The 22,696-nt window shown below is 50.1% G+C and overlaps 8 protein-coding genes across 8 annotated transcripts, besides 1 other annotated feature; 3 read left to right on the forward strand and 5 right to left on the reverse strand.

The window, feature by feature from the left end:
• Window positions 1-22,696: part of a sequence feature (contig 1.55 1613..492661(-1)) that runs on past both edges of the window.
• On the reverse strand, window positions 530-3,726 carry ANIA_03306 (uncharacterized protein; the record flags this gene model as incomplete). The annotated part of the gene is made up of 9 exons (XM_655818.1): window positions 530-996; window positions 1,040-1,426; window positions 1,474-1,627; window positions 1,670-1,699; window positions 2,076-2,676; window positions 2,753-2,792; window positions 3,010-3,087; window positions 3,388-3,413; window positions 3,722-3,726. 9 exons carry the CDS (start codon window positions 3,724-3,726, stop codon window positions 530-532), a joined length of 1,788 nt encoding a protein of 595 aa, XP_660910.1.
• On the forward strand, window positions 5,267-6,451 carry ANIA_03305 (short chain dehydrogenase/reductase family protein; the record flags this gene model as incomplete). Its single annotated transcript, XM_655817.1, has 4 exons — window positions 5,267-5,364; window positions 5,411-5,621; window positions 5,702-6,076; window positions 6,140-6,451. The coding sequence occupies 4 exons, from the start codon at window positions 5,267-5,269 to the stop codon at window positions 6,449-6,451; spliced, it is 996 nt and encodes a 331-aa protein (XP_660909.1).
• ANIA_03304 (putative GABA permease) lies at window positions 8,108-10,256 on the reverse strand (the record flags this gene model as incomplete). The annotated part of the gene is made up of 4 exons (XM_050612497.1): window positions 8,108-8,309; window positions 8,444-9,164; window positions 9,224-9,755; window positions 10,110-10,256. The coding sequence occupies 4 exons, from the start codon at window positions 10,254-10,256 to the stop codon at window positions 8,156-8,158; spliced, it is 1,554 nt and encodes a 517-aa protein (XP_050468412.1). The 3' UTR covers window positions 8,108-8,155.
• On the forward strand, window positions 11,678-12,771 carry ANIA_03303 (uncharacterized protein; the record flags this gene model as incomplete). The annotated part of the gene is made up of 4 exons (XM_655815.1): window positions 11,678-11,736; window positions 12,077-12,226; window positions 12,291-12,411; window positions 12,466-12,771. The coding sequence occupies 4 exons, from the start codon at window positions 11,678-11,680 to the stop codon at window positions 12,769-12,771; spliced, it is 636 nt and encodes a 211-aa protein (XP_660907.1).
• ANIA_03302 (protein artF) lies at window positions 13,740-14,650 on the reverse strand (the record flags this gene model as incomplete). Its single annotated transcript, XM_655814.1, has 2 exons — window positions 13,740-13,905; window positions 13,986-14,650. The coding sequence occupies 2 exons, from the start codon at window positions 14,648-14,650 to the stop codon at window positions 13,740-13,742; spliced, it is 831 nt and encodes a 276-aa protein (XP_660906.1).
• On the reverse strand, window positions 15,872-17,609 carry ANIA_03301 (putative MFS multidrug transporter; the record flags this gene model as incomplete). Its single annotated transcript, XM_655813.1, has 4 exons — window positions 15,872-15,892; window positions 15,971-16,514; window positions 16,565-17,382; window positions 17,442-17,609. 4 exons carry the CDS (start codon window positions 17,607-17,609, stop codon window positions 15,872-15,874), a joined length of 1,551 nt encoding a protein of 516 aa, XP_660905.1.
• On the reverse strand, window positions 17,960-20,377 carry ANIA_03300 (Zn(II)2Cys6 transcription factor; the record flags this gene model as incomplete). Its single annotated transcript, XM_655812.1, has 4 exons — window positions 17,960-18,644; window positions 18,696-19,143; window positions 19,191-19,548; window positions 20,000-20,377. The coding sequence occupies 4 exons, from the start codon at window positions 20,375-20,377 to the stop codon at window positions 17,960-17,962; spliced, it is 1,869 nt and encodes a 622-aa protein (XP_660904.1).
• Window positions 21,685-22,451, forward strand: ANIA_03299 (glutathione S-transferase family protein; the record flags this gene model as incomplete). Its single annotated transcript, XM_655811.1, has 2 exons — window positions 21,685-21,837; window positions 21,894-22,451. 2 exons carry the CDS (start codon window positions 21,685-21,687, stop codon window positions 22,449-22,451), a joined length of 711 nt encoding a protein of 236 aa, XP_660903.1.

Below are 22,696 nucleotides of genomic sequence, written 5' to 3' on the forward strand. Positions count from 1 at the left end.
AATTGGCTAGGAAAGCTCGCGTAGGCAACAGATGTGCTTTGCACTGGGTAAATGTACGATATCTGTATAGCATTTATTGGAATATACATGCGATCTTGTGCTATTACTGGGTTTGACATATTTGGGGAATGGTCCTCTTTTGGATTAAAGTACCAAGCTATCAACTACCTGCCCTTATCAATACAGCCTCCTCAATTGAGTGCTTTGTTATCAGATGTTACAGCTAGAATATGGGGACATTGTAGAGAAATGCTGATTCTATGTCTGTACACATATAGATAGATGATTTCTATAGTGCTTTATTCATCCTTGTTTCTTTGGTCTAGTGCATCAGTTGCTTAAGCGCTCTGTTTCGTATATCGCCCTCAAGAGCATTTATTTACCTGTTTGACTGCAGGATAGAAGAACTGATCATGGCTCCCATCAATGTGGTGATTTCACAATTGCATCTCATGCACCATCAATCAGAAAATTGGCAACTCGCATCAACACATCATAGGGATCATACTAATAAAACGTGGTTGATCTACTAGATCCCCCACAAAACAGCCTGATCGTGGACATTGCCGTTGCAACTCATCTCACCCTTCGCCCCAACGAGTCCATCCTTGTTGCCGAACTGTGCAATTGCGTCATTGATAATATAAATGACTTCTTGTCCTCCAACAACAGAGTTGACGTTGCCGTCAACCTTCGTAGTCTCCACGCCAAAGTGACAGGATGCATGAGAAGCAATCTCGCGCTGGTTCTTGCCGACAACTTGGATTGTCCAGTCAGTACTGCCATCATCCTGGATATTCAATATAGTTTGGCAGCAGTCTCCAATTTTGGGCGATGCATCACTGGTCTGGTCCACAAACGTCGATTTCCCGCAATCGTCATTGCCGGCTGGGATATCGCAGGGGTAGTTAGGCGTAGCGTTTGGGTTGCTCTGTTGTTTTTCAAGATTGAAAAACTCGCTCGGCGCTGCAAACGGGAATACGCATATAGCCTGGGCTGTCACGTTGAGGTTTGAGGTTCGTTATGACCTCGTTATTACCCGGGTCTCCATCACCAGGCTTCGCAGGGTTCTCCCTCTCATGTTTAATCCAGGTGCGGACCGAGCCAATCACCAGCTCGTCCTTTGTGATGCCATAGTAGTTACTTTCGCTGGCGATATACTCGAGGCCTGTCGGTGGGGAAAACGTGTTATCGCGGCATATTTTCCGGCAGAAGCCTGTGTCCGTCAAATGATCACAGGGGCATTCCCTTGCATCACCATCTGGATATGCAAGGTAGTATTGATTTCCGTCAACGCAAACAACAGTTGCTCTCTGGGTATCGTCGTCAAGCGACTTGCTGATATCTTTGGGTTCACCACAGAGGTGACCCGCATCAACGAGGGTGTACGAGGCCACAGGGCTGGAATGGCGTGACCAGTGATACACTTTACAATGTTGGTACGTAATTCGCTTGCAGCATTTTAATTCATACTTTCTTCGTCACCATCTGGCGAGTCGGCGGTCGCGTTTCCAGGGGTTAGCTTTCCGTCAGAGATGATCTCGGTGTGAGACTCGACTGACTCCGGGCTTCCGTCAAGAAAGTTTGTGAGAGCAATGGAAGTGACATTGTCCCAGCCAGCAATGACCTAGTCCACGGGGCTGAGACGGCATCTTGCGTCTCGACGTACCAGCCAGCCTTGCCCAGTCAGGCAACATGTCTTTGGCGATGGTAGTACTTTATCCCATGAATGTTCTAGCGGTATCCTTTGCATCCTCAATTGCGGTTCTTCCTTTGTTGATGAACCAATTTTCGTTCGTTAGCAACCTGTTCGAATAAGGCGCTGTGGTCCTCAGGGCCCCTAGGGTGAGCTTGTCAATCAGCAGCAACAGCCAGTTATGTTGCATGCCAGATTGTCATTGTCTACAGGATACACTAAACTCTCGAAACAATTTGGTTTCTTTTTGAGGGAAAATACAAACCAAAACAAAAGAACACAGGTATCACGATCAGCCCAGTTGAGATTCGAGGGGGCATTCATGGTCGTGTCGGTGACATTGATGCCGACAGCATTGCTACCACCGTGGTCGTCGCACTTCCCAACTGCGGTTGCAGCGGCCAGGTCTACTTCCTTCTGTGGTGCGGAAGGTGAGTATTGGATTGTGACATCCGCGACGACGAGAGGTGTTAGTGAAGAGACCACCGTCACTATCAGCATCGTCTAACGCCTCAACATCGCAGCTCTGCCAGCTGAGGTGCCAGGTCAGCCACCAATGACCGGGACTCGTCCCATTGTAGTATCGGTATGCGAGGTAGGGGTCGCTGAGGTTGGTCCAATCCAAGCGAAGCAGCTCTTCGGGGATGGTGGTGCTAGGCCAAGAGCCTGAGATGCTTTTGGCGTCCCACTTGAAGATTGTATAGGTGATCCTGAGGCTCAGCAGCTCCGCATGCTGCGTGTTCTTGACCGCAAAGACAACGGGGAAATCCTCCGTCGGTGCGTAGGTTTCGTTGCGGGGAAAGACGAAATCCAGTTCGACGACGTTAACAGACTCGGTTACAGTTTCCACGACATAGAGATGACGAGCAAGAGGCTCGCTTGAGGGAAGCGCATAGCTCCGTCGAGCGTAGCAGGAATTGCAAATTGTGGTGGCTGAGGGCAGAACTCGAGTTGAGACCAGGGTCAGAAAAGCGAAGCACCTGGTAAACAAGCAGGAAAAGGACGGCTATGTAGGGAAAGTCTGCTGGAAGTGGAGCGAAATAGGAGTACACTTACGGCGGGAATCCCCCGAAGACTGGGGCGCCGAAGTCGCAGCCTATCCAATGGGCCACAGGATGCTCCGGCCAGAGATAGACAGTGACCAGTGACCATGCCTCAATAGGAGGCACAAAGTGAGCTCATACGCTGCACCTATCAACCTGGTAGCAGGCCCTTGGCGCTGCAGGTGTACAGAACGAACTTCTGCGGTTAGAATCGCTTAGGGCTGGGCTTTGATACTTGTCCAATGAACCGAATCACAGGGCAAATGGTACCTGCCAAGACCTTGGCAAGTGCCAACCTTTGGCCGCGAGGCGAGAGGGACGGCGTTACATTCCCTTGTTGTTGGCTTGCTATTGCATGGGCTTAGCGAGCTTGAATTATTGCGCCCAGAATTTCCCTGCTCTAGGGACTTGGACAGGAACAGAAGAATTACAGTACCACATTCACGGCTGAACCTCATCACATAGCAGAATCATGATTTCTAGCCAAGTAAGCCTAGTTTTGTTTCGCCACTGCTTAATAAATACTTCAATAAGCCCGCAAGGCCCATTGTAAGTGGCAGCGCTGCTTCAGCAAGCAGTATCTCCATGCCCTCGCTGATACGTATTCTTCGCTCGCTCATTGACTGGCAATTACCCAGTACCTCTTACCTATGGTGATTAGGATATCAAATGCACTGCACACACACGGAAAAGACTAGGGATTCAAACTTAGTGGTGCAACTGAGGCTCAGTTGCATGATGCAGCTTCAGTAACCAATCAATGAGGAATGCTAATATTCTTCACCGACCAGGAGATAAAGCGGCTGTAGTGCCTATGTGGGTACTCCGTAATTATACAGTTACCCAGACAGGCGAGTCACAAAAGGCATCCCAATTGATACAAACATCCTTCGCGGCCACCCAGGGACATGAATCTAGAATTGCAAGTACATTGACCCCTGAGGGATATCCAACTATTCGGCTTCTACACCGGGGTATCCACTTCATTATGGTAATCTTTTACCACGGGAAACAGGGCTAGTAATATAACAACTAACCTGGGTTTCAAAACCTACCACTAATTGCGGACAGAGACAGTTGGAGCATTACACGGCTGCGGGATCACGCTTGCACCTCTGGCTTGGGTATTATCGATGTGAGGACCAGAGGGGATGTGGACTTGATGTAACCACAATTTTATTAGCCACTTTCCAAAAAATTATAGTACTGATCTGGATATCTGGCTACCTTGGGTTCCGATAGACCACTCTCTACTCTGCAGTACGTACATCTTAATCTAGTATTTAATCACGATCCAGACCAGTTGCGATCGGCATCCCGCAGCGGGCCGCAAGCCACTGCGGGAGCTGGGGGGATGCGCAGATGGGCCCCGCCTGACTCTGATGGTCTCATGGCGCAATCATACATACAGGTGGGATCGGGGAATTAATGACTGGTTTCAGATCTTGTGTCACGAGTGAAGTGACTTCTGCAGTTTCTTATATAATTATCATGAGTGCCGCCAATTTTGTTGTTGGCTTGGAGAAGAGACATGGTTTAGATACCAAAAGGTCTGATGAAGTGTCCACTACTGATTCTTGCTAATCCATCACTAGAGACATGGTCCTTACGATAATCATTACCCATCAATCCTGGCCTCCTGCAGAATCATCAAGCTAGCCAATCCATGCCTCTGAATCTCATCAACAGCACCACAAACGCCAGGAAAGCCCGACCGCGTGCGATATACGACAGTGGCAGTTAGATACATCCTATTCACTCCATCTGGTAGGTAGGCGATGACTATATGATGGCCGTTGAGTTCATTGAGCTCGTAGGCATTCAGATTAGTCATTTGCTGGGATGGGCGGTGGATTATGTCGAGCATGGCCTCGACAGCTGCAGCCTCCAGAGGTAAGGCACAGATTTACGCAATACATCATGTACTCATCAAACTTCAGGGTAGTCATATCGGTATAGAAGGAACCAGAGAAAAGAGTCGAGCCAATACCAAAAGAGTGGAAGAACCCAAGGACAGTAGCCGACTAATAAAATGAACAAGATGAAAAGGAGAAGGTAGTCAGCTATTGAGGCGCCCTGCTGACTCACTCAGCCTGCCAGTTGTGTGAACTCTCATAATTCGCTGGGAGTTCGAAGAGTGCAGCTGACTTCCCAGGGTAAAGCTTCGTACGTTAATCTTTAGTCTCTACAGCTCATAGCATGAATTAACTACCTACGGCAGATATGGTCTAGTCGCCGGCTGTGGCGCTAAGAAAGAGCCAAAGAGTGGGAATAGGCAAGCTAAACCTGAAATCCCATGTAGGACAAAATCCCTGTGCAATATAATGGTCAAGTTTCCACGTAAACATGACATCACGCCTGGCTAGGTCGGCAACCACCGCAAGGCGTGCTAGAGCAGCTTTAAACACAGCCCAAGGCCATCAGAAGTCTCCATTCAAACTCTCAGAACAAAACAGAGATTTATTCACATATAGCAAGAAAGAGGACGAGTCACATAACGGAATAGGCGTAGTCAAGACCAAGCAACATGCAATCCGTTCTCCAGCCTATTATCGGCCCCAAGAAGACGGCCGAAGATCTGTCCGGCCGTGTTGCAATAATAACGGGCGGAGCATTTGGCATAGGGTGAGTCTCTGAGCCCTGAAGTAGATTCACGCTGACAAAATGCCAGCTATGAAATCTCCCGGACGTTTGTACAGAACGGCGCCCGCGTCATTATGGTCAACCGTAAGGAAGACCAAGGGCAAGAAGCGATCGACAAAATCAAGGAGGAAGCCGGGTCCGATGCAAAGATCGAGTGGGTGCCGTGTGACATGGGCAATCTGGCCCAAATCAGAGAGGTCGCATCGAGATTTGTCGAGAAAGAGGAGCGGTTGGATCTGGTCAGTCGCGTTCCATATCCTGGTGACAAGATATGAGCAGTGGGGGCGCATATGAGTATACAGGGCTAAATCTTCTTTAGCTTATCCTATCAGCAGGCATCAACGTGCATCAATATGGCGAAACACACGACAAAATCGAGCGGCACTTCCAAGTAAACTGGCTAGGGCAGTTTTACCTGACGAATTTGTTATGGCCGCTGCTCCGCAAGACCGCGAAGCTGCCAGATACGCCTGCGCCTCGGGTGGTCTTTGAGTCGTCTGAGCAGCACCGCGCGGCACCGTCAGGGGTCAAGTTCGGATCTCTCGAGGAAATCAACAACCCTGATCTCGGACCGCTGGAGCGATACGGGCGGACAAAGCTTGCTATCATTCTCGGAGTCAAGTACGGCCTTCTAGAGAAAGTCATCAAGCCTAATGGTGACAACATTTATGCTCTCTCCGTCCACCCCGGCGCTGTTAGTCTCCCTGCTTCTTCTTGATCGGTTCGGTTCTGGATCGTGAGGCACTAACTGGAACAGGTCAACACGGCTATGCAGCAGCAATGGAAAGATGCGTACCCTGGCCTCTTCGGAAAATTGTTGACGACGGTCATGTTGGCTGCTGGGCGTAATGTCGAGCAGGGCTCGTACAGCGCGCTTTACGCAGCGATCAGCCCGGAGGTAGAGGAAAAGGGTTGGAACGGATACTACTTGAAGGATGTCGGCCAACCCGGTAAAGAATCAAGTCTCGCTTCAGATTCCGTCCTGGGGGCCGCGCTCTGGGATCTCAGTCACCGGATGATCCGGGATATCCTCGGGAATGACGCAGTGGCGGATTGGGCTTCAGCATAGCATTTCCTGGATACTTTACTTCGCTTGGCGTATAGTAACAAGTGTTCTTATATACTTTTGAAGTTGACGTGGTATGATTGATCATATAGCTCAGGAAGTTCCACTTTGCAGAACGTTTTCAAAGGACACTGAATCATTAGAATCATGAGGTAACCTTGCATCACGCATCGGTTCTTACGTTACATCCAGAGATTTATTACTTGATATCTCAGTGATACATCTGCGTCTGACAAGTTAAGAATGTTCATTGTCAAGTCCTATGTATTGTTGGCTCAGGGCTGAGTGTCCATAGCCTTTCCTGCCCGTTTGGTGTCGGCAGCCTTCTCGAAAATGAAATAGATGATGGTATATAGTTTCAGTTTGAGGTGCTGTTCTGGCAATCTCTCCTTGATTGCTCAGCGTCGGAAGTGGATTGGAAAATGCCTTAGAATGCCCTATACCATGGCAGATCCCGAGGGTGCAGTTACGCGCAGGCTGTTACGTGATTTTCTTCTATTTCGTTGCGGCAGAACATTTGCGTGCGGCTCACAGCTATAAACTAGAGACAGAGCTTATGGGAGAGAACGGTACATATGCTCTAGTTGGTAGAGCTCCTGGAATCAGATGGCATGCTGTTTCCAGAGAAGGATGCAAAGATTATGTTTATCATTCATTTGGGCCAGTTTCACATAACCATAATACGAAGGCTTAGCGGCCTGACTAAACGAAGTATACTATGTTTCCTATGTCAATAGCTTATGACTGAACACGATATATGAAGTGAAATAGACGCTCAAGTCCGTGACAGGGAGATTTTCACTTGAAGGGACGGCTCCAGTTTCGCATGCCCACACAGCATACTTATAACACAATGTTGGCTAGCACAACTAATTTAGAGTGTCTAAGAGATCCAGTAACTGTTCAGGTCATCCGTCAATGTACAGAGTACTAGTGCAACAACAGCCTGTCCAGAACATGTTAAGTGACAAATTTAAGAGAAAATTAAGCTGGCCAAGTAGCCAACAATGAAGTTGACATCCTGAGTATATTATGGAGGGGTAACTCAATCGAATCTTCAAAAACTAATGAAATGCTAGAGCCTTGACCTTGTATTTCTCAGAAGGGCAACTGAGGCCACATCCGGCTGAACTATGCAGATAAGTAGACAGCTTCATCCTTGTCTTTGAGCAGATTCCGAACGAACCGGGCATGCGGGAAGCAGAGTACCAGCTTGAGAGCAGAACAAAGCAAACCAGGGAGTAGAATCACCTGTTTAAATCTATCTATTCAGTCCACGCTCCTGATTATGCCCTGACATCCAGGGTCCGATTGCTGGATTGGGACAGAATGATCTGGCGTAGCCGACCATAGATAATGAACGTAGCTCTTCAAGGCTACGGCTCTGAGGGCTGTTCAGACACAACAAGGTCGAGCCAGTATTAAGGAACAGAGAGATTGATACGGTCATTTCTGATACAAGGCGATTCCGAAAGTTTCCTGGCTGCCTAGATACGTGGGTGAGGCCGAGCTGCGCAGTATGGCTCAGATATCCCAAGCGCAAGAACCAACTCCTACCTGCCTCATTGCTGAGTAACTCTGATATACCACCCTTGATTCTGTGCGATTTAGATGTAGAACTATATATCTTGGTTTTAATGATTATACTAAACGCCAAAAACAACCTTTATGAATACTGCCGAGAAGGTGTTTCCTGGACAGAACAAGCTAATCGGGGGCACAATTCATCGGACTTTTTCGAAAGACACCTCCATAACCAGACGTTATGGGTTGTGTCTTACCATTGCCAGCAGGCTGAAATGGTTCCGATTGCCGGTTGTTTGTAAATGACCACTGTATTGATGCGGTTGCGTCCGTTCCCCTCTCAAGCTCATTGGATTTGAAAGGCTCGTTGCGTCGCACTTGATATATCCTTATCCGGTTGTTTAGTCAACACGGACCCTCTGCACAATAACAACCGGCCCCGTATATTCCCTCCTCCCCTTAAGCACATACAAGACCAGACTAATGACGAAAACACCGCCGAATATCACAACACTCCAGTTGAAGGTCTCGGCCGTGACATGCTTCTGACCAGGCCAGAGACTCCAGAAGAGCGCAAAACACGAATAGACCAGTCCGATTATGTTGACCGGTAACCCCCAAGAGCCCATATCCCATCGTCGAGCCGGCAGGGTCTCGGGGCATTTTAGCTTCCTGTAGATGACGCAGCTGATCGAGATGATGTAGCTGTACATCAAGGCCGCGACATTGAGCGAGATAATGGCGTTGAACGCCGTTTCAGAGCCAATATTGATAAGCGATAATAAGCAGCTGATAAGACAGGAGAGGAAAATCGCATTCACGGGGATCTTGCGCCGCTTATCAACGTGCGCAATCCAGTCTGCGAATGGGAGACCCCTGTCTCGCGCGAAAGCAAAGGTCTGACGGGACGTCGAGGCGTTGAAGAAGATGTTGCTGAAGATCACCGGGATCAAGATGATCGATGTCAGCCCATTGACGCCCGCCGTGGAGACGGCATTTCTGAATACATAAAGAAACGGGAACCCCGTTTCGTCAGAAAGTGCGTCCTCGACAGAGGGGATTGAAAAGAGATATGCTATCAGCAGGACGATGGCCATGATGCCATTGGTGAAGTAGCCCCAGGCTATGGCGAGAGGGACATTGCGGCCGGCATTGCTGACTTCTTCAGACATGTGGGCTGTTGCGTCGGAACCTGTGCTCATCACTATCAGTATACTCCGCCACGACAAGGGGATTGGCGAGGGGTTTTACTCAGTGAGCCGTAGATAGCACTGATCTGCCCGATCATGACACTCAGTCCTATACTGTTCCAACCTCCCTGGGTTGACCATTCTGTGAACACTGACTTGGCGGTCCGATGGGGCGCCATGGCCCAGAGCACGATGAGTATAACGCACCACGATAGCACGTGGAATATCATGAGGAGGTTATTAAGCACGGGCATGGCGTCAGAGGCGTAGACATTGAAGACGTAGATGACAAAGATCATTGCAAATACGAACAGCGTTCCGTGCCAGCTTTCAGGGCTGTAGTCCGGATTGCGGATCGTGATCAGGCCCTGGATGATCGTACCCGTGAGGAAGGAGCCCGATGCAGAACCGGCTTGCCAGGCGAGGACGGACATCCAGCCTGGTTGGGCGGCATGGTCAGTTGGAACTGGGACTGCATAATTGGGGAAAAAGATGGCAGAAGCCAGGTACCTGTAAGGTAGCTGAGGAATTTCTGGTATCGCGGCGATGCGAACTCGGAGACCCAGTGGTACTGTCCGCCGGATGTCGGTGCCCTATTGAAGTGAGTAAAGGTTCAAACAAGCGTCAGGTACGTGCCTACATCGAAGCCATCTCCGACAGCGAGGCAATAATGAATCCAAAGCCCACAAATGTCCAGATCATCGACCAGCACATCCCGGCCAGTCCTCCGTTCTCGAGCCCTTCAGTGTTCGAGCTAAGCCGCAGAGTGGATTAGCCTTGTTTCGGTGCGAAAAATAGAGGAGAGTGGCACATCAAAACAAACTCCCAGGTCGCCTGTAAGACCGACGCAAAACTGAGTGCGGCGACAGGGCGCAGATTTCGCTGTCATATTCAAGACTGTGAGGGTTGGAATCGAATTGACGGTCAGGTCGGTCAACCAAACACACCTTCAGTTCCTGGACCTTTCCCATGCGATGCATATCGGTATCATCAAGCACCGTTCCTGCCTGTCTCCCTCCCTCATGGCTACCTGCTGGCGAATGGACCTCGACGTCCATCGTCCCGAGCCGGGGCGGTTTAGTGTGCACCTCCATGATAACAATGTTTATCACGCTCTATGACTTCCTATCAAGCTAGCAGGGGAGGAGACGCAATAAAAAAAAAAAATAGGAAAATAGAAAAACAGAAAATTCAACTGAAGGGAGGGAGAGGGGGTGAAACGAGACGGAAGTCAGGGTCAGCAGTTGAGGCTGGGACGCAAGGGGTTCCATGAAAGGGAGAAAGCGTGTCTTCCACGTTAAAATGCCCCGAATGCGATCAAACGCTCTGCTCCAGCGTGAAAGCTTTGGCGAGATCAACAAAGCCGAGATGAGCCGGGCTCGGCCGTTTGGACTTTTGAGTCTATTGAATAGGCTCGGCCGGGCGAGGAGACGGCCTCTCCTTTGTATTGGCTATGGAATCTCCCGCCAAGTGTGCTTGTGTGGTACAACCTGGGCTTAGATGCATTAGTGGCTGCTGGATTTCTTTGTGGTCCCGTCAATTGAGACGATCTAAGGATGGTATCGCATTGTGTCGAATACAGTTGGCCGAGCTGGGGATGGCTTCGACCTTTTCTAGGGTTAGCATCTCGAGAGCGCTAGCAAAGCCCACCATTCTTCGAGTCCTGCTCGAGTCCGCTGGCAGTTCAACAAGGGACCCGAGCTCCTTGTGCTTTCTCCGGAGTATATTAGAGATCTGCATAGAAGCTCGACTAGTTCAGTGTTGTCTGCACAGAAACCCTCCCTTGCTGCATTTCCTGTACGACCAGTCGCTCAACCATGCAATGCCAGTGGCCACATTCCCCGTCCACGTTCGGCAAGTAATGGAATGCGCGTGCAACCGGCCGGGTCTTTTTGGCAACCGAATTCCTTCAGCTCGTGGTCAGCGGTCCGGAGCCCCTTTTAAAACATTGCCACGAGGACTCGACATCGCTGATTCGCAATAAAAAGAGCTCGTTCTGATTCGACTGAGTCGATCGTTGGGGCCCGCTGTTGCGGTCCCTCACAGTCACAGCCGCACCTCCTCGCTGCTGCCATGGCAGGCGCACAGCGTAAAAAGCAAAGCCAGTCTTGCATGTTCTGTCTTGCTTGTTAAAACCTTGACCAGCCCCAATGATCCGCGTCTTGTCCTGTTCTCTTGTTTACTAGCTCTCCATGTCATGTCGACCTCCACGTTTCCCCCCGGTGTGAGGGCCCCGCTTACAGCGGATAATAAGAACGACCATAGCGGGCTGGTCGTCGTCCTCGCTTCATTTTATATTGTGCTGACTCTGGCAAGTGTCTTGGCGAGGGTGTTTTCGCTGCATCGCAAACGAATCGTACAGGCGGACGACTATGTTTTCGCCGGGCTCGTGGTGGGTTTACCTAGCCGGTCCCCCTATTGTCGCGCCGATAAATATACGATTGGGTTTTGGGGTCTGATAAGCGACAGGCTATAGCGTTCACCCAGGCTTCGGTCGTGTTAGCTCAAGTTCATTATGGGTGGGGGACACGCACCGGCCCTAGCTCTGCGACTGGCCAGGCTCGGATGCTCAAGGTACGTACCGTTCCTTACCCGTCTGCTATGCCTTTCTAAATGAAGATATTGGGATTCAAGGCCGGGTATGCCGCCGATCTCCTCTTCATTGTTGCCCTAGGGTTTTCGAAGATATCGACCTGTCTGTTTTACGAAGCGCTGTTTTCCCAGCTGCCACGTCGGATTATCCGAACCATCCTCGCGGCGACGATCATCTGGACCGTGACAGCTTTGTTCCTCGTCGCGATCCGGTGTCGAGACAATCCGTGGCGCGATATCAGTGCACGATGTGGTAGTCTTGTGCGAGTCCCCCGTCTTTTTCTTATATTCCCTTCTATCTATTGGGATAGGTCTAATCCAGGATGCAGTTCGCTCACTGGCAAGCCGTGACAGCGCTTGACGTTGTGACTGAAGTGCTGCTCGTAGCGTACTCTGGGTGGGCCGTCAGCACTGTGCAGATAGCTTCGAGGAAGAAGCTCATGGTCTTCCTGGCTCTGGGCTGCCGCATTGTGTAAGTACCTCGCGCTGTCTTTCCCCCTCCATCTGCTCAGATAATCTAACGCAACCCCTGATAGACTGATTCCCCTTTCCGCCCTCCGGCTATACTACCTCAAGCACCAACTCTCCTCGCAGTACCCGACCCTCCTCGGCGCGTACACCACAACGACAACAGAGATCTACCTTTCACTCAGTATTGTATGTCAAATCACCTCTTCATTTAAGTTCATCGTCGCAGTATACGAGGACAAGGACGGGATATCGTATACAGATCGGTATGCGCGGTCAGCGTACAAATCCAAGTCGGGAACTGGGGTATCAACGGACTCCGAGGGGAATACGAACCGGAATTTCTCATACAGTTATAAGCATAGCCACGCCGGCGGCGACCGGGCGAGACTCGTCAGTGATGCACATAATGAGGAGGGGCCCAGCAGCAGTGGGCTGCAGATTCTCAGGTCTGTGCAGTGGAGTGTGGTGGATGAAGCTATTGAGCTTGACGAGACTACGAGGCCTCCCGCCGCGGCTCAGCCAGTCTATCAGTCATTGAGATATTAATATATGATGCTGTAATAAGCCGCACGGTGAAAACGTCGGCGGGGTCTGTATGTATAGATTTATAGTAATACTCACTTCTATTCGCTGTCATTGAGTGGCTCAACTTCGAGTATAGCGGTGTAACACCAGACCGCATAAAAGTTGCTTGGTTGCTCTGGGTCTATCTACCTAGGACGGAATAAATATGCCTGTCTACGTGGTATCAGCAACCTAGTATGTCTAGGACTGTAGCAGCCTGTGAACTGCCTGCCCCATGGACAATACTAAATTGAAATTCCTTATACCTATTCACCTCAATGAAGCTGAGAGCACTATCATATCCAGCCTTCGTAAGCCCTCGCCTTACCCTTTCGCAGCTGCGTGCTATGCCCACTGATCGAGGCTTGGCAGGCATTAATGCTTTGCTCTCTTATCAGGTACCCGGTTCCTATACAAGAGTTGGAGCCATTGAAATCTTGGTCACGAGATTACTTCTCATCCAAGCTGGCGCAAACGACGAGATTTTCTCAGCCTCTTTGTTGATCTCTCTCTCGTTATCGTAGATTGTAGTTCTGTGACCATAAATCTAGGTGGCCCGGCTGCAAATATTGGCCCAGTAGGGCTCACACAGGAGCAATCGAGTATCACTTCGGCTCCTTTCCCTTCTCACACCTCATCAAACGACAGACGGTTCTGAATACGTGTAAGCCGGCGGGGCACCCTCAGTACCTTCAGCAAGCTCAGAAGTTAGATTCTTCTTCTCTGACCTCTCAACTTTTGCAACCACTTCGAACGGTAGTTCGGTTAGTCTGAACTCATTTGTTCTCTCAGCACATACAAACACAATTGACACACTTAAAAAATATCTCCTGCAGATATTGAATGTCTGAAATGAGACGTCCGTATGTCTCAGCATCAGCGGGCCGAATTCTATTCCCAGATTTACTTTCCCCGAGACCGGCTTATGCAGGGACGTCCGTGATAATATTTCAATCTTGTCCTCTAATTCCGCTGATATGGCGCCCATTATCGATGGCGCGGCTCGGGCTGCTGTTCGACTGATTGCCGTAATAGATATTGACTTCATGATCACCTCTGGGGAAGATGCCACCGAAGAGTCCTCCATGTTCGGAGTCATATCCAACGAACATTGGACTGGAGTAGAACAAATCACTCTCGTTGTATATGAAAAAGATGCCGTGAAGCTGAATCTGGGCAGCTGCCCAGGCGCAAACCAGCCCTGGATCTTCTCCCCCGTACTTAGACTCCGTCCCTTGTTCTCTGGAAGCAATAGCATGCTGCGGATACTGAAGACTTGTTCTTTCCGCTGTCGGTAGATCTCCGCTGCACGGTCGCTTTCGCGGTCATCCGCGACTGCAAAATCAGGTATGAAATTCAGCCTCACTTTTTCAGAGAACAGTGGCCTTGTGCTCGAAAAAAGCCCTCGCTGCGGCTTCATAGCCTGTGCTTCAATACGATATTCGATCGTACAGGAAACCTTCCTTGCCCTATCACTAGCTTCGATAGCAAATACCGGCGGAAGGGGGTGATTAACGTCGCCCCGGAAAGGCTGCATTTCCGGCCATTCCACCGAAGATAGCGCGGTTGTTGGAAATGAGAACTGGAATGGCCACTCGTGTCTGCCTGGTGGCAGGGCTTCTCCATTTAAATGTACCAGAATCTTCTCCTTCTCGAACAAGATGCATTTGCTGCGATAGTTTGCAGCGGGAGCTCCAGATCCCTTGACTTTTTGAATCCGTGCCTTGGAGCGACCAGTAAATGACAGTCGGATGTCTTGGAGGTTCGTTGTGCTTGAGGATTCAAAGGTAACCCGCCCGTAGATAGTCTCGTTGCCAAAGTAGCAAGGTTTGTAGTTGTCAAGGTGGATTGTGAGTGGCATTTTGAACAGTCTTGAGGGTTTTAACGTCAATGCGACTGTTGCAGTGTGATGAAGCTGGTGTAATTGAAAAAGTATGTAAGAGCTGTCTAGGGAGTTCACCCACATAGGTCGGTAAATGTCATCCATTATTTCATTATTTATAGACGGAGCCAAGCTTTATGGTGTGGAGTTAAACGTTTACCGGCAAATCAAGCGTCCATAAGCACGAATACGCGAGAATTGCCTGATCAGTCACTCACTTCCCAACCCTAAATCCACGGAGCCTTGGATCGACAGCATGAACCATGCGCTAGGCGTCTCAAAATACACTATGGCGCAGTTCCATAAATGATCCCTTCCTGCAGGGCGTCACGGTATCCGATGAGTTTACGCACTTGCCGATTCTGACGCCGTCGCAAAGGCTCTCTACTCAACTACTAAGGGGGCAAATGGTCTATTTCTGCTCTCCGAGCGCCGGCTGCCAATGATCTTCCGCACTGCACTTCGCAATTATTTTCAAAATAGTCTTGTCAATCATATGTGATTTTCAGTGCTCGTCTTTACCCGAGTCATTCAGACTTCCTTGTTCATTGGAGTGTATTCGTTGGCATTAGGAATGATTCCGCCCCAGTTGCAAGAAAAGAGTTCCAACTACCACCTCATTATTCAGATTTCTAGGGCCGGCAGATACTTACAGGATATGGTGATCATGCTTGATGTTATCTACAAGGGGACACTGGTGCTGATTCGTTGAACGGGGATGACCTCGTCAATTTGTGGACGTTGTAGGTATCTGGGTATAGCGTCTTGAAGCGTTGTTTGACTGGTTGTTAAGGACGCTTGTGGAGGATTCCCTTCCTTACTAGTGACTGGCTTCCGAATCAACTGTTCTTCGCTCGAGTTGGGTTGTATACTGGATGCAGGTGAGGCGCTCTGAGCGGACAACCATCGGATATAAATGTAATGATAATATATGATGGCATGTGGTATATCGGACATAAGTAAGATAATATCTTCGTTGCAGCATTTTCAGTTGCTAAGCTATCAATTTGGCTTATGTTGACATATTTATGCTGAGTATAAAATACTGCCAGTCTGAGAGCTTCTCGGTCATATAAAGTTAGATACGATGTAATATTATGGATTAACAAGAGATTTCTGTATGTACTGTACTACCTAGAAGTACACAAATCACTCTAATGTAATGAACTTCTCAATCTAAAGTGGGCCGCGGGTATATCTCTAGTCAAGCAAGAAAGATTTCTATGTACAGACAGTCATAAAGGAGCCGGGAAGATCACAATGTCAAACCCTCTCCTCGACAGTATTCTCACCCCTCACCTCTGCAGCGAGCGCCTCCCTCTCATCAAAAGTCAATTCGCTCTTCGCCTCTTTAATCCTAACAAAAAGCGCTACAACGACTAGTCCAAAAGCCGCCAATCCAACCTCGTACCAAAAGACTGCTTTGTAGCTCTTCCTAGCTCCCAGGTACCCGGTCTCGGTATGCACAATATCCGCGAAACCCAGCATCACCGCAATCCCCATATGAAGAGTACAATTGATGAGTGCCCCCGCGAGGCCCTGTTTCGATTTCGGCATATTAGTCGTAATGAAAATGTTTGCGAGGTTAAAAGAGATATCAATCCCAATTGTCCCGCAAATCATCGAGGGAAATATGAACGCCCAGTAATTGCCGCCTTGCGGGACGACAGCGAAGAACAAGCCTGAACCAACGTAGCCGAGGCAGGATATCATGAGGAGGATCGTACCCGAAACACGGTGGAATATAAGCCCGCCAACGCAGGAGAGTATTAGCCCGCCGACGGCCATGGGCACGGTCCAGGCGACCATTTGGAAGGGGGTGGCGCCCATGAAGTCAGACATGCTGGATACGAGTTAGTGAGGTCTAGGGAGACGGCGAGAGTAAGAACTTACTATAAAACGGCGTAGAGGAGAAATACACCGAGACTTCCGTACAAGAAGAGCAGGGCAATTGCAAGTGGCTTCATGTACTTTACGGCAAATATGTCCCCTGGCAGAAGCGGATTCTTGACTACCCAGCCTTCCACGTAGGTCAACGCCGCAAGAAGCAAAACGCCGAGTACAAGGCAGACGGGGATATATGGGGTGCGCCATCCCTCCGGGGCATAGGAACTGTGGGCGATAGCGAAGACGAAGAGGACTGAGCCTGACACTGATAATGCCAATCCGGTCCAGTCCATAGTTGCACCATTGCCCCTCGTTTCTTTGAAGTCACGAGGGATGTAAAATATCGATGACAACGTAGTGATGGCGGATAGGATAGCGCCAATGAAGAAATACCACCGCCAGCTAAGATACTGGCTGCAGAGCCCAGAGAAGAAGATACCGATAAAGAACCCCAGCGCAGCACAGGCGCCATAGAGACTGAAAACAAAGTTTTTCCGAGGGCCGGGTCGATACGTTTTCCCTAAAATCATGACACCGGAGGGGAGAAATGCCGCGAGACCCAGGCCTTGCAGAGCTCGGAAAATGACTAGCATGAGCCAAGACTGTGAGACTCCGCATAAAATTGACGATATCGTCAGCCATCCGGCTCCGGCAATGTAGATTGCATAACCACCGAACATATCCGTGAGTCGACCGAAGATAAGCAAGGTTGAAGTTACGGCTAGAGATAGCGAGGTTGACGGCCAAATCGCGGATGCGGGGGGAAAATCCAACTCTTCTATCAATGTCGGTAAAAGGACATTTGAGCCTGATATGTAATACTCCTGTGGTGGCTTAGCCAAGTTCTAAGCAGTGCTATATTGGAAGGATGGCCAGAGCTTACCGCCAGAATTTGCGACATAATGATGGAGAAGCAAAAGGCGACTTCTGGCCACGCGCCCGAGAAAAATGGTGGTCGCTCCCTTCCAAGCCTCTCCAGTGACGCTTCATCGAGACCCGCGCCATTTTCTCTTGGTAGTGAGGACTGCTCCGACTTTTGGCGAAGCGTCATCGTCTGGCTGAACTCGGTGCAGGTGAGCGAATGCAACGATCCATGCTAGACCAGAGTTCAACACAGAGTCGGGTCTCGTAGGTTTTATATAGTCCGGAAGATTTGTAGGCGAGTTTTTTGTTTCGTAATGCAAACAACCCTACTCCCCAGACCTTCTTTTTGGAGCAGTCGAGCGGAGAGAGAAGGCTGGCTCAAGGCTTGGCTTTGAGCCAGCCGAAAAGGAGCTCGGGGCCGTAAACTTCTTAAGCCAGGCTCTGGTGGGGAAGACCGGGCGTTTCCACTGTTTCCAGAATCCTGACGTCGGCGGCCAGTAAACCGTTTTAGGCAGCTCATTGGAGTGGGGCAAAATGCTAGATGAGGAGCCAGTCATGGCTTGACCGGCCAATGTCGAAGATCCAATCATTCGCCACGTCTGGATTGTGGTCGGTCTTGCTCCAATAATTTTGCAGAATGTCGGCGGCGCTTGTGACGTTCGAGCACTTGGTATCTTGCCAGAACTTCTTGAGAGCTTGTATAAGCAGATCTCTCTGCCGTCGTGCCTGACATTCTAGGCCCGCTATTGTGATGGGCCAGAGGGTGCACTTGAGGAGGTTGGTCGGCTGCAATGAGGTAATAATATCAATTAATTCGGATAGGACTGTCTCGCGAGAAGTTCGGGTTTTCTCAACGGCATCAAGTATCCGCTGCCCGTACAGTATTCCACCGAGTTGGTACGCTCGCGCCAATTTTGTTAGACCATCAAGATCATGGGTCACAGACTCTTGCGGGAGGGCCGAAGCCCACGCGCGGCAGTCAAAGTTTCTTACAGCATCAAGGATTGAAAGGACATCCTCAGCTCGAGGCTGGCCAGGGCTGTTCTCATTTGCAATCGTATCCCGCTGTAAAGAGAAGAATTGCACAGCGGTGAGAATGAACTCAGGACACCCAAGGAAGGATTCTTCAATAACATCGTCCAGAAGATTCGAGGATTCGTCGATCGACGGGCATTTCGATAGAAGTTCGGGTCGAACAAAGGTCGCTCCTAGAGATTCGATCCTGAAAGTCAACAGTCAGTGGTTTCCAACATCTTCAGTTAGGGAAGAGTACAAGTGAATCTGCTTGACGATGAACTTTCGTATTCGCTCTATAGTGCGGCCAGGGTCGGAGCTTGGTGTCAATGTCATCAGGGTCTTCGCGCCTTCCAGGTGGTAGTTCCATCGATCGCAACCGGACTCTAGAAGATCAAGGAATACTAGCAAGAATACCGTGGCAACTGTTGCAACCCGATAGGAATGCTGCGAACTGACGGTCCGTGACAGTCCCTGGATGGCACGATACTTGAACTGAAGAGCCTCACGGTCCGCGTCTGTGGAGACGGTAGAAACATCTGCTCTATTGGCGGAGAACGGTTGCTCAGAGTTTGCCCGATGACGCGCAGCCAGAGCAAGCATGGCGTCAAGAAGAACCGAATCGCTCAGAGCGAGGGATATGAGACTTCGGAACGGGTTGTTCTTGCTATCGTATACGATGAAAACCTGGCATATCCGGTCATTGTCTGCGGATCGTCAGAGTACAGATACATATAAATGAGAAGAAGCGTACAGTAATTCAAGTAATATCGAGCACTTGGGTCTAACTTCGCAAGTGGCTCATCTTCCATGGACACTGGCATACTTATTGGCGTATCTTTAGGGACTATCTGCGTAGAGGCGCGTGCGTCCAATGGTTCTTGAATCTTGATTGACGGTTCCAACGCCATCTCGATCGCGCTGACCGGAGTCGACGAGATTATCTCGTTCTGATGCGATCGACCTCGCATACCCCCTCGGATAGCGACTCCCTGCACCCACCGGATCGGCCTTTTGTCGAGGCATTTCAGCCCGGCCTTCTCGCATTTCCGGCACGGAGTTTGAGACCGATCACATTGGATGTGTCGTCGGCGACACGTATAGCACGCCTCCTGCATTGTATAGGGATCTATTCGATGATTATAATGTCATTATCGATGATCAAAAGCATCAACGTTGGATAATTGCTTCGTTTCCTGGTGACAAAGAGACGATATTCACGTGATCCGATGTGACTAATCGTAAGGCCCGATTGCTAAGGCACTCAATTTGATTATAACCTACTTTCATGGTATTCTTTGATCAAGCACAATACGGCTTAGAAAATGGAAGTGTAGCTGTCGGAGGACTGTAAAATTCTATATATCAGTATCCGGGGAAAATCTTATGGCGACTCGCAAGTCAAGCTCCACTTTCTGAGACTCTACCCTAGCCACTGTACCACCCAGGCTGCTCAGTCCTCCCGGACTCATAAGCCAATCCATAAAGAATCAGCTGCTAGATGAATGGTGAGAATTTTGAGCACAGTTAAGAATACCTTCCTCCTTTTCCTCTTAGACGCACCTGCGCCACTACAGTTCCCAGGGGACCGCCAATATATAAAAACATCGAAGCATGCAACATTGCGCCGCCACTCTGCGGGGTCATATACGAGCCACCAAGAAAGATTATGCCAAGCTGGGGAAATGACTTGAAGACAACGACAGCTTTCCTGATGAACCAGTACGGTTTGGGGACTTCTGGCAACGCAGGATCTGGTCTATCAACGATCCTGACTGCACCGAGTAGATCGCGAATCTCACTCCAAAGGGGCCAAGAGAGTCCAGTTAGCGTGGCCAGGTCCAGTCGGTGCGGATGATGGCTCTTGCGAGGGCTCCCGTGTCGTCGGAAGACGACGGGCTTGAGCGGAAATCGGCTGTGACGTTCGTCCAGAGAAACCATGTGGATAGTGACTAGACGGCAATCTCAAGTGTTATTGCGCATAGAGCCGCGATTTATGAGTTGCTCTGACCGTCTGTTCCTTGACAATTGGCTAGTCAGATAGCCGTCTTCGGCCTTTGTGATGAAGATAAGCAGCTCAAGAACAGCCACTGCCAGGTACATTGCCCCGAGTGCCTACGAGAAGGCAGTTCCCTTGCTCGTGAACAGTTCGATGAACTGTGGGAGTGCCCCGAGGAGGAATACGACCCAGCGGGCTTTTGCTTAGGATTGAAGGCCTTTAGGGTTTGAGCATCAGGCTGGTGGTGTCTACCATCCAGACGCCCCAAGAAAACATGGCCAACTGCATAACGGACATTTATTGCTTCAGGAGCATGCAGGATATGATCGACTGTGGAAGCTAAACCCCGAGTACGTCACAGACGCAAATATAGACGAGCCTCGAAGAATAGCCTGGTGGCAGGACGACAATCTCAACACCCTCCCAGTGGGCTGGGCCGTCGAAATCACGGCGAAGCAGACCATCCAGAATAATAGCGTTAGCCAGTCTATCCCGGACAAATAGTCCTGTTCTGCTCCATTCCCAAGTGTGGATGTGGACTCGATCTGGCGGATTGGGGGTGTCAACATTGGAAGGGAAGGCCTGCAACTTCGTGCGGTAAATTCACTAGATGAGCCTTGAACATGCTAAGCGCCTGGTCCTTTAAGTTCATCAGCCAGCCAGCAAGGCTGTATTTCAGTTTTGCCCCGCCAGCCTCGCAGCCTCATCCCACGGCTCCTGCAGTACCCTATGGCAGCGGCTTCCGGCCACGTTCCCCAGATGCAGCATCGCAGAGGTACAACAATTAGTGGGCATCGATACCCGTCTGCGAAACCCATCATCTATCTTGTCAGGACATGCTGATGGATGATTAACATCAGTGACCTGCGCCCTCAAAGACCTGTGCACTTAGCAGGGAAATTAGGTGTCAAGACTTGGAAATATCTTAATGATAAGGTGAATACGAGAATATACCGCTGATATAGTTTAATATTTATTATGGCACAAGGCCCGAAACATCAGTGCACTCTTATCGATAGGCACAGCCGAATATCACAGCCGGCGGTAATCCCCACTTCCCCTCTTTGTGGGGGCGCTGCATTTCAAAGCAGCCAAAGCACCCCATATTTCATCATCCTGGCCAGCTTTTACACAACAAGAAGATTAGAAATCCACCGCGATAAAGTGCGCTATATAACCCCGCTCTCCCTCTCTCCTCTTCCCTTCCCGCATTGCACTCTGAAAGATCACGCCCGTCTATCAGCACAACATGGCCGCCCCCAAGATCATCCTCTACACAAACCACCTCTGCCCCTGGGCTCACCGCGCTCATATCGCCCTCAAGGAGCTTGGTCTCGAGTATGAGGAGGTGATTATTGACCTCGACACCCCGCGCGAGCCCTGGTACCTCGAGGTCAACCCGGTACGCACCCCTTCTGAGTGACATTTGCTTAATTCTCTACTAACCATAACGTACAGCGCGGCCTTGTTCCTACCATCTCCTACAACGGCACCGCTATTCCCGAATCCGCCATCGTTGCGCAGCTCCTCGCCGACGCCCACCCCAGCCACCTCCTTCCCGCGTCTAACACCCCCGAAGGGGCCATCCAGCGTGCCCACGTCTCCTTTTTCGTCGACACCTTCATCGGCAAGGTCTGGTCGCAGGCATTCGCGGCCCAGAAGGCTGCGAGTGAGGAAGAGCGCGCCGCCGCAACTGAGAGCATTGTCGCGGCTATTGAGAAGAACAATGTCGAGGGTTTGCTGTACCCGGAGGGGACTGGGTCAGGACCCTTTTTCCGCGGTGCGGAGAAGTTGACGCAGGTCGAGGTTCTGACGGGAAGCTTCCTGCTGCGATTGCTCTCGTTGCACAAGTATGGTCTGCTTTCCCCAGAGCTGCCGAGCCAGTTGGAGAAGCGGGTACCGAAGTTCTATAAATGGGCGCAGGAGGTCGTCAAGCAGGAGAGTGTCAATTATATCTGGGATGAGGAGAAGGTTGGCACTCGGACAGCGAAGAAGTTCGGCGCTGCAAAAAAATGAATTGTAGGGAGATACTCTATAATAAGCCCTAATGTGGCAGGTGCTGATGCTCTAATGATTCAATGTGAGAAACACCTCCTTCAGCGCTTGGCCATGCTAACCGCCTGGCACCTATACGTGCAACGCTGCTCTTGTCGCCGTAATCATCTTCAACGATGCTTTGAATAAAACCCAGGCCGGCCGTAATTGCGCCTATATTGGTGCACTGCAGACTCCGTAACTCGAGACAGCCTCCCTCCCTCGCG

The sequence above is a fragment of the Aspergillus nidulans genome, chromosome VI, assembly GCF_000011425.1.
Source record: "Aspergillus nidulans FGSC A4 chromosome VI".
Taxonomy (NCBI): Eukaryota; Fungi; Ascomycota; class Eurotiomycetes; order Eurotiales; family Aspergillaceae; genus Aspergillus; species Aspergillus nidulans.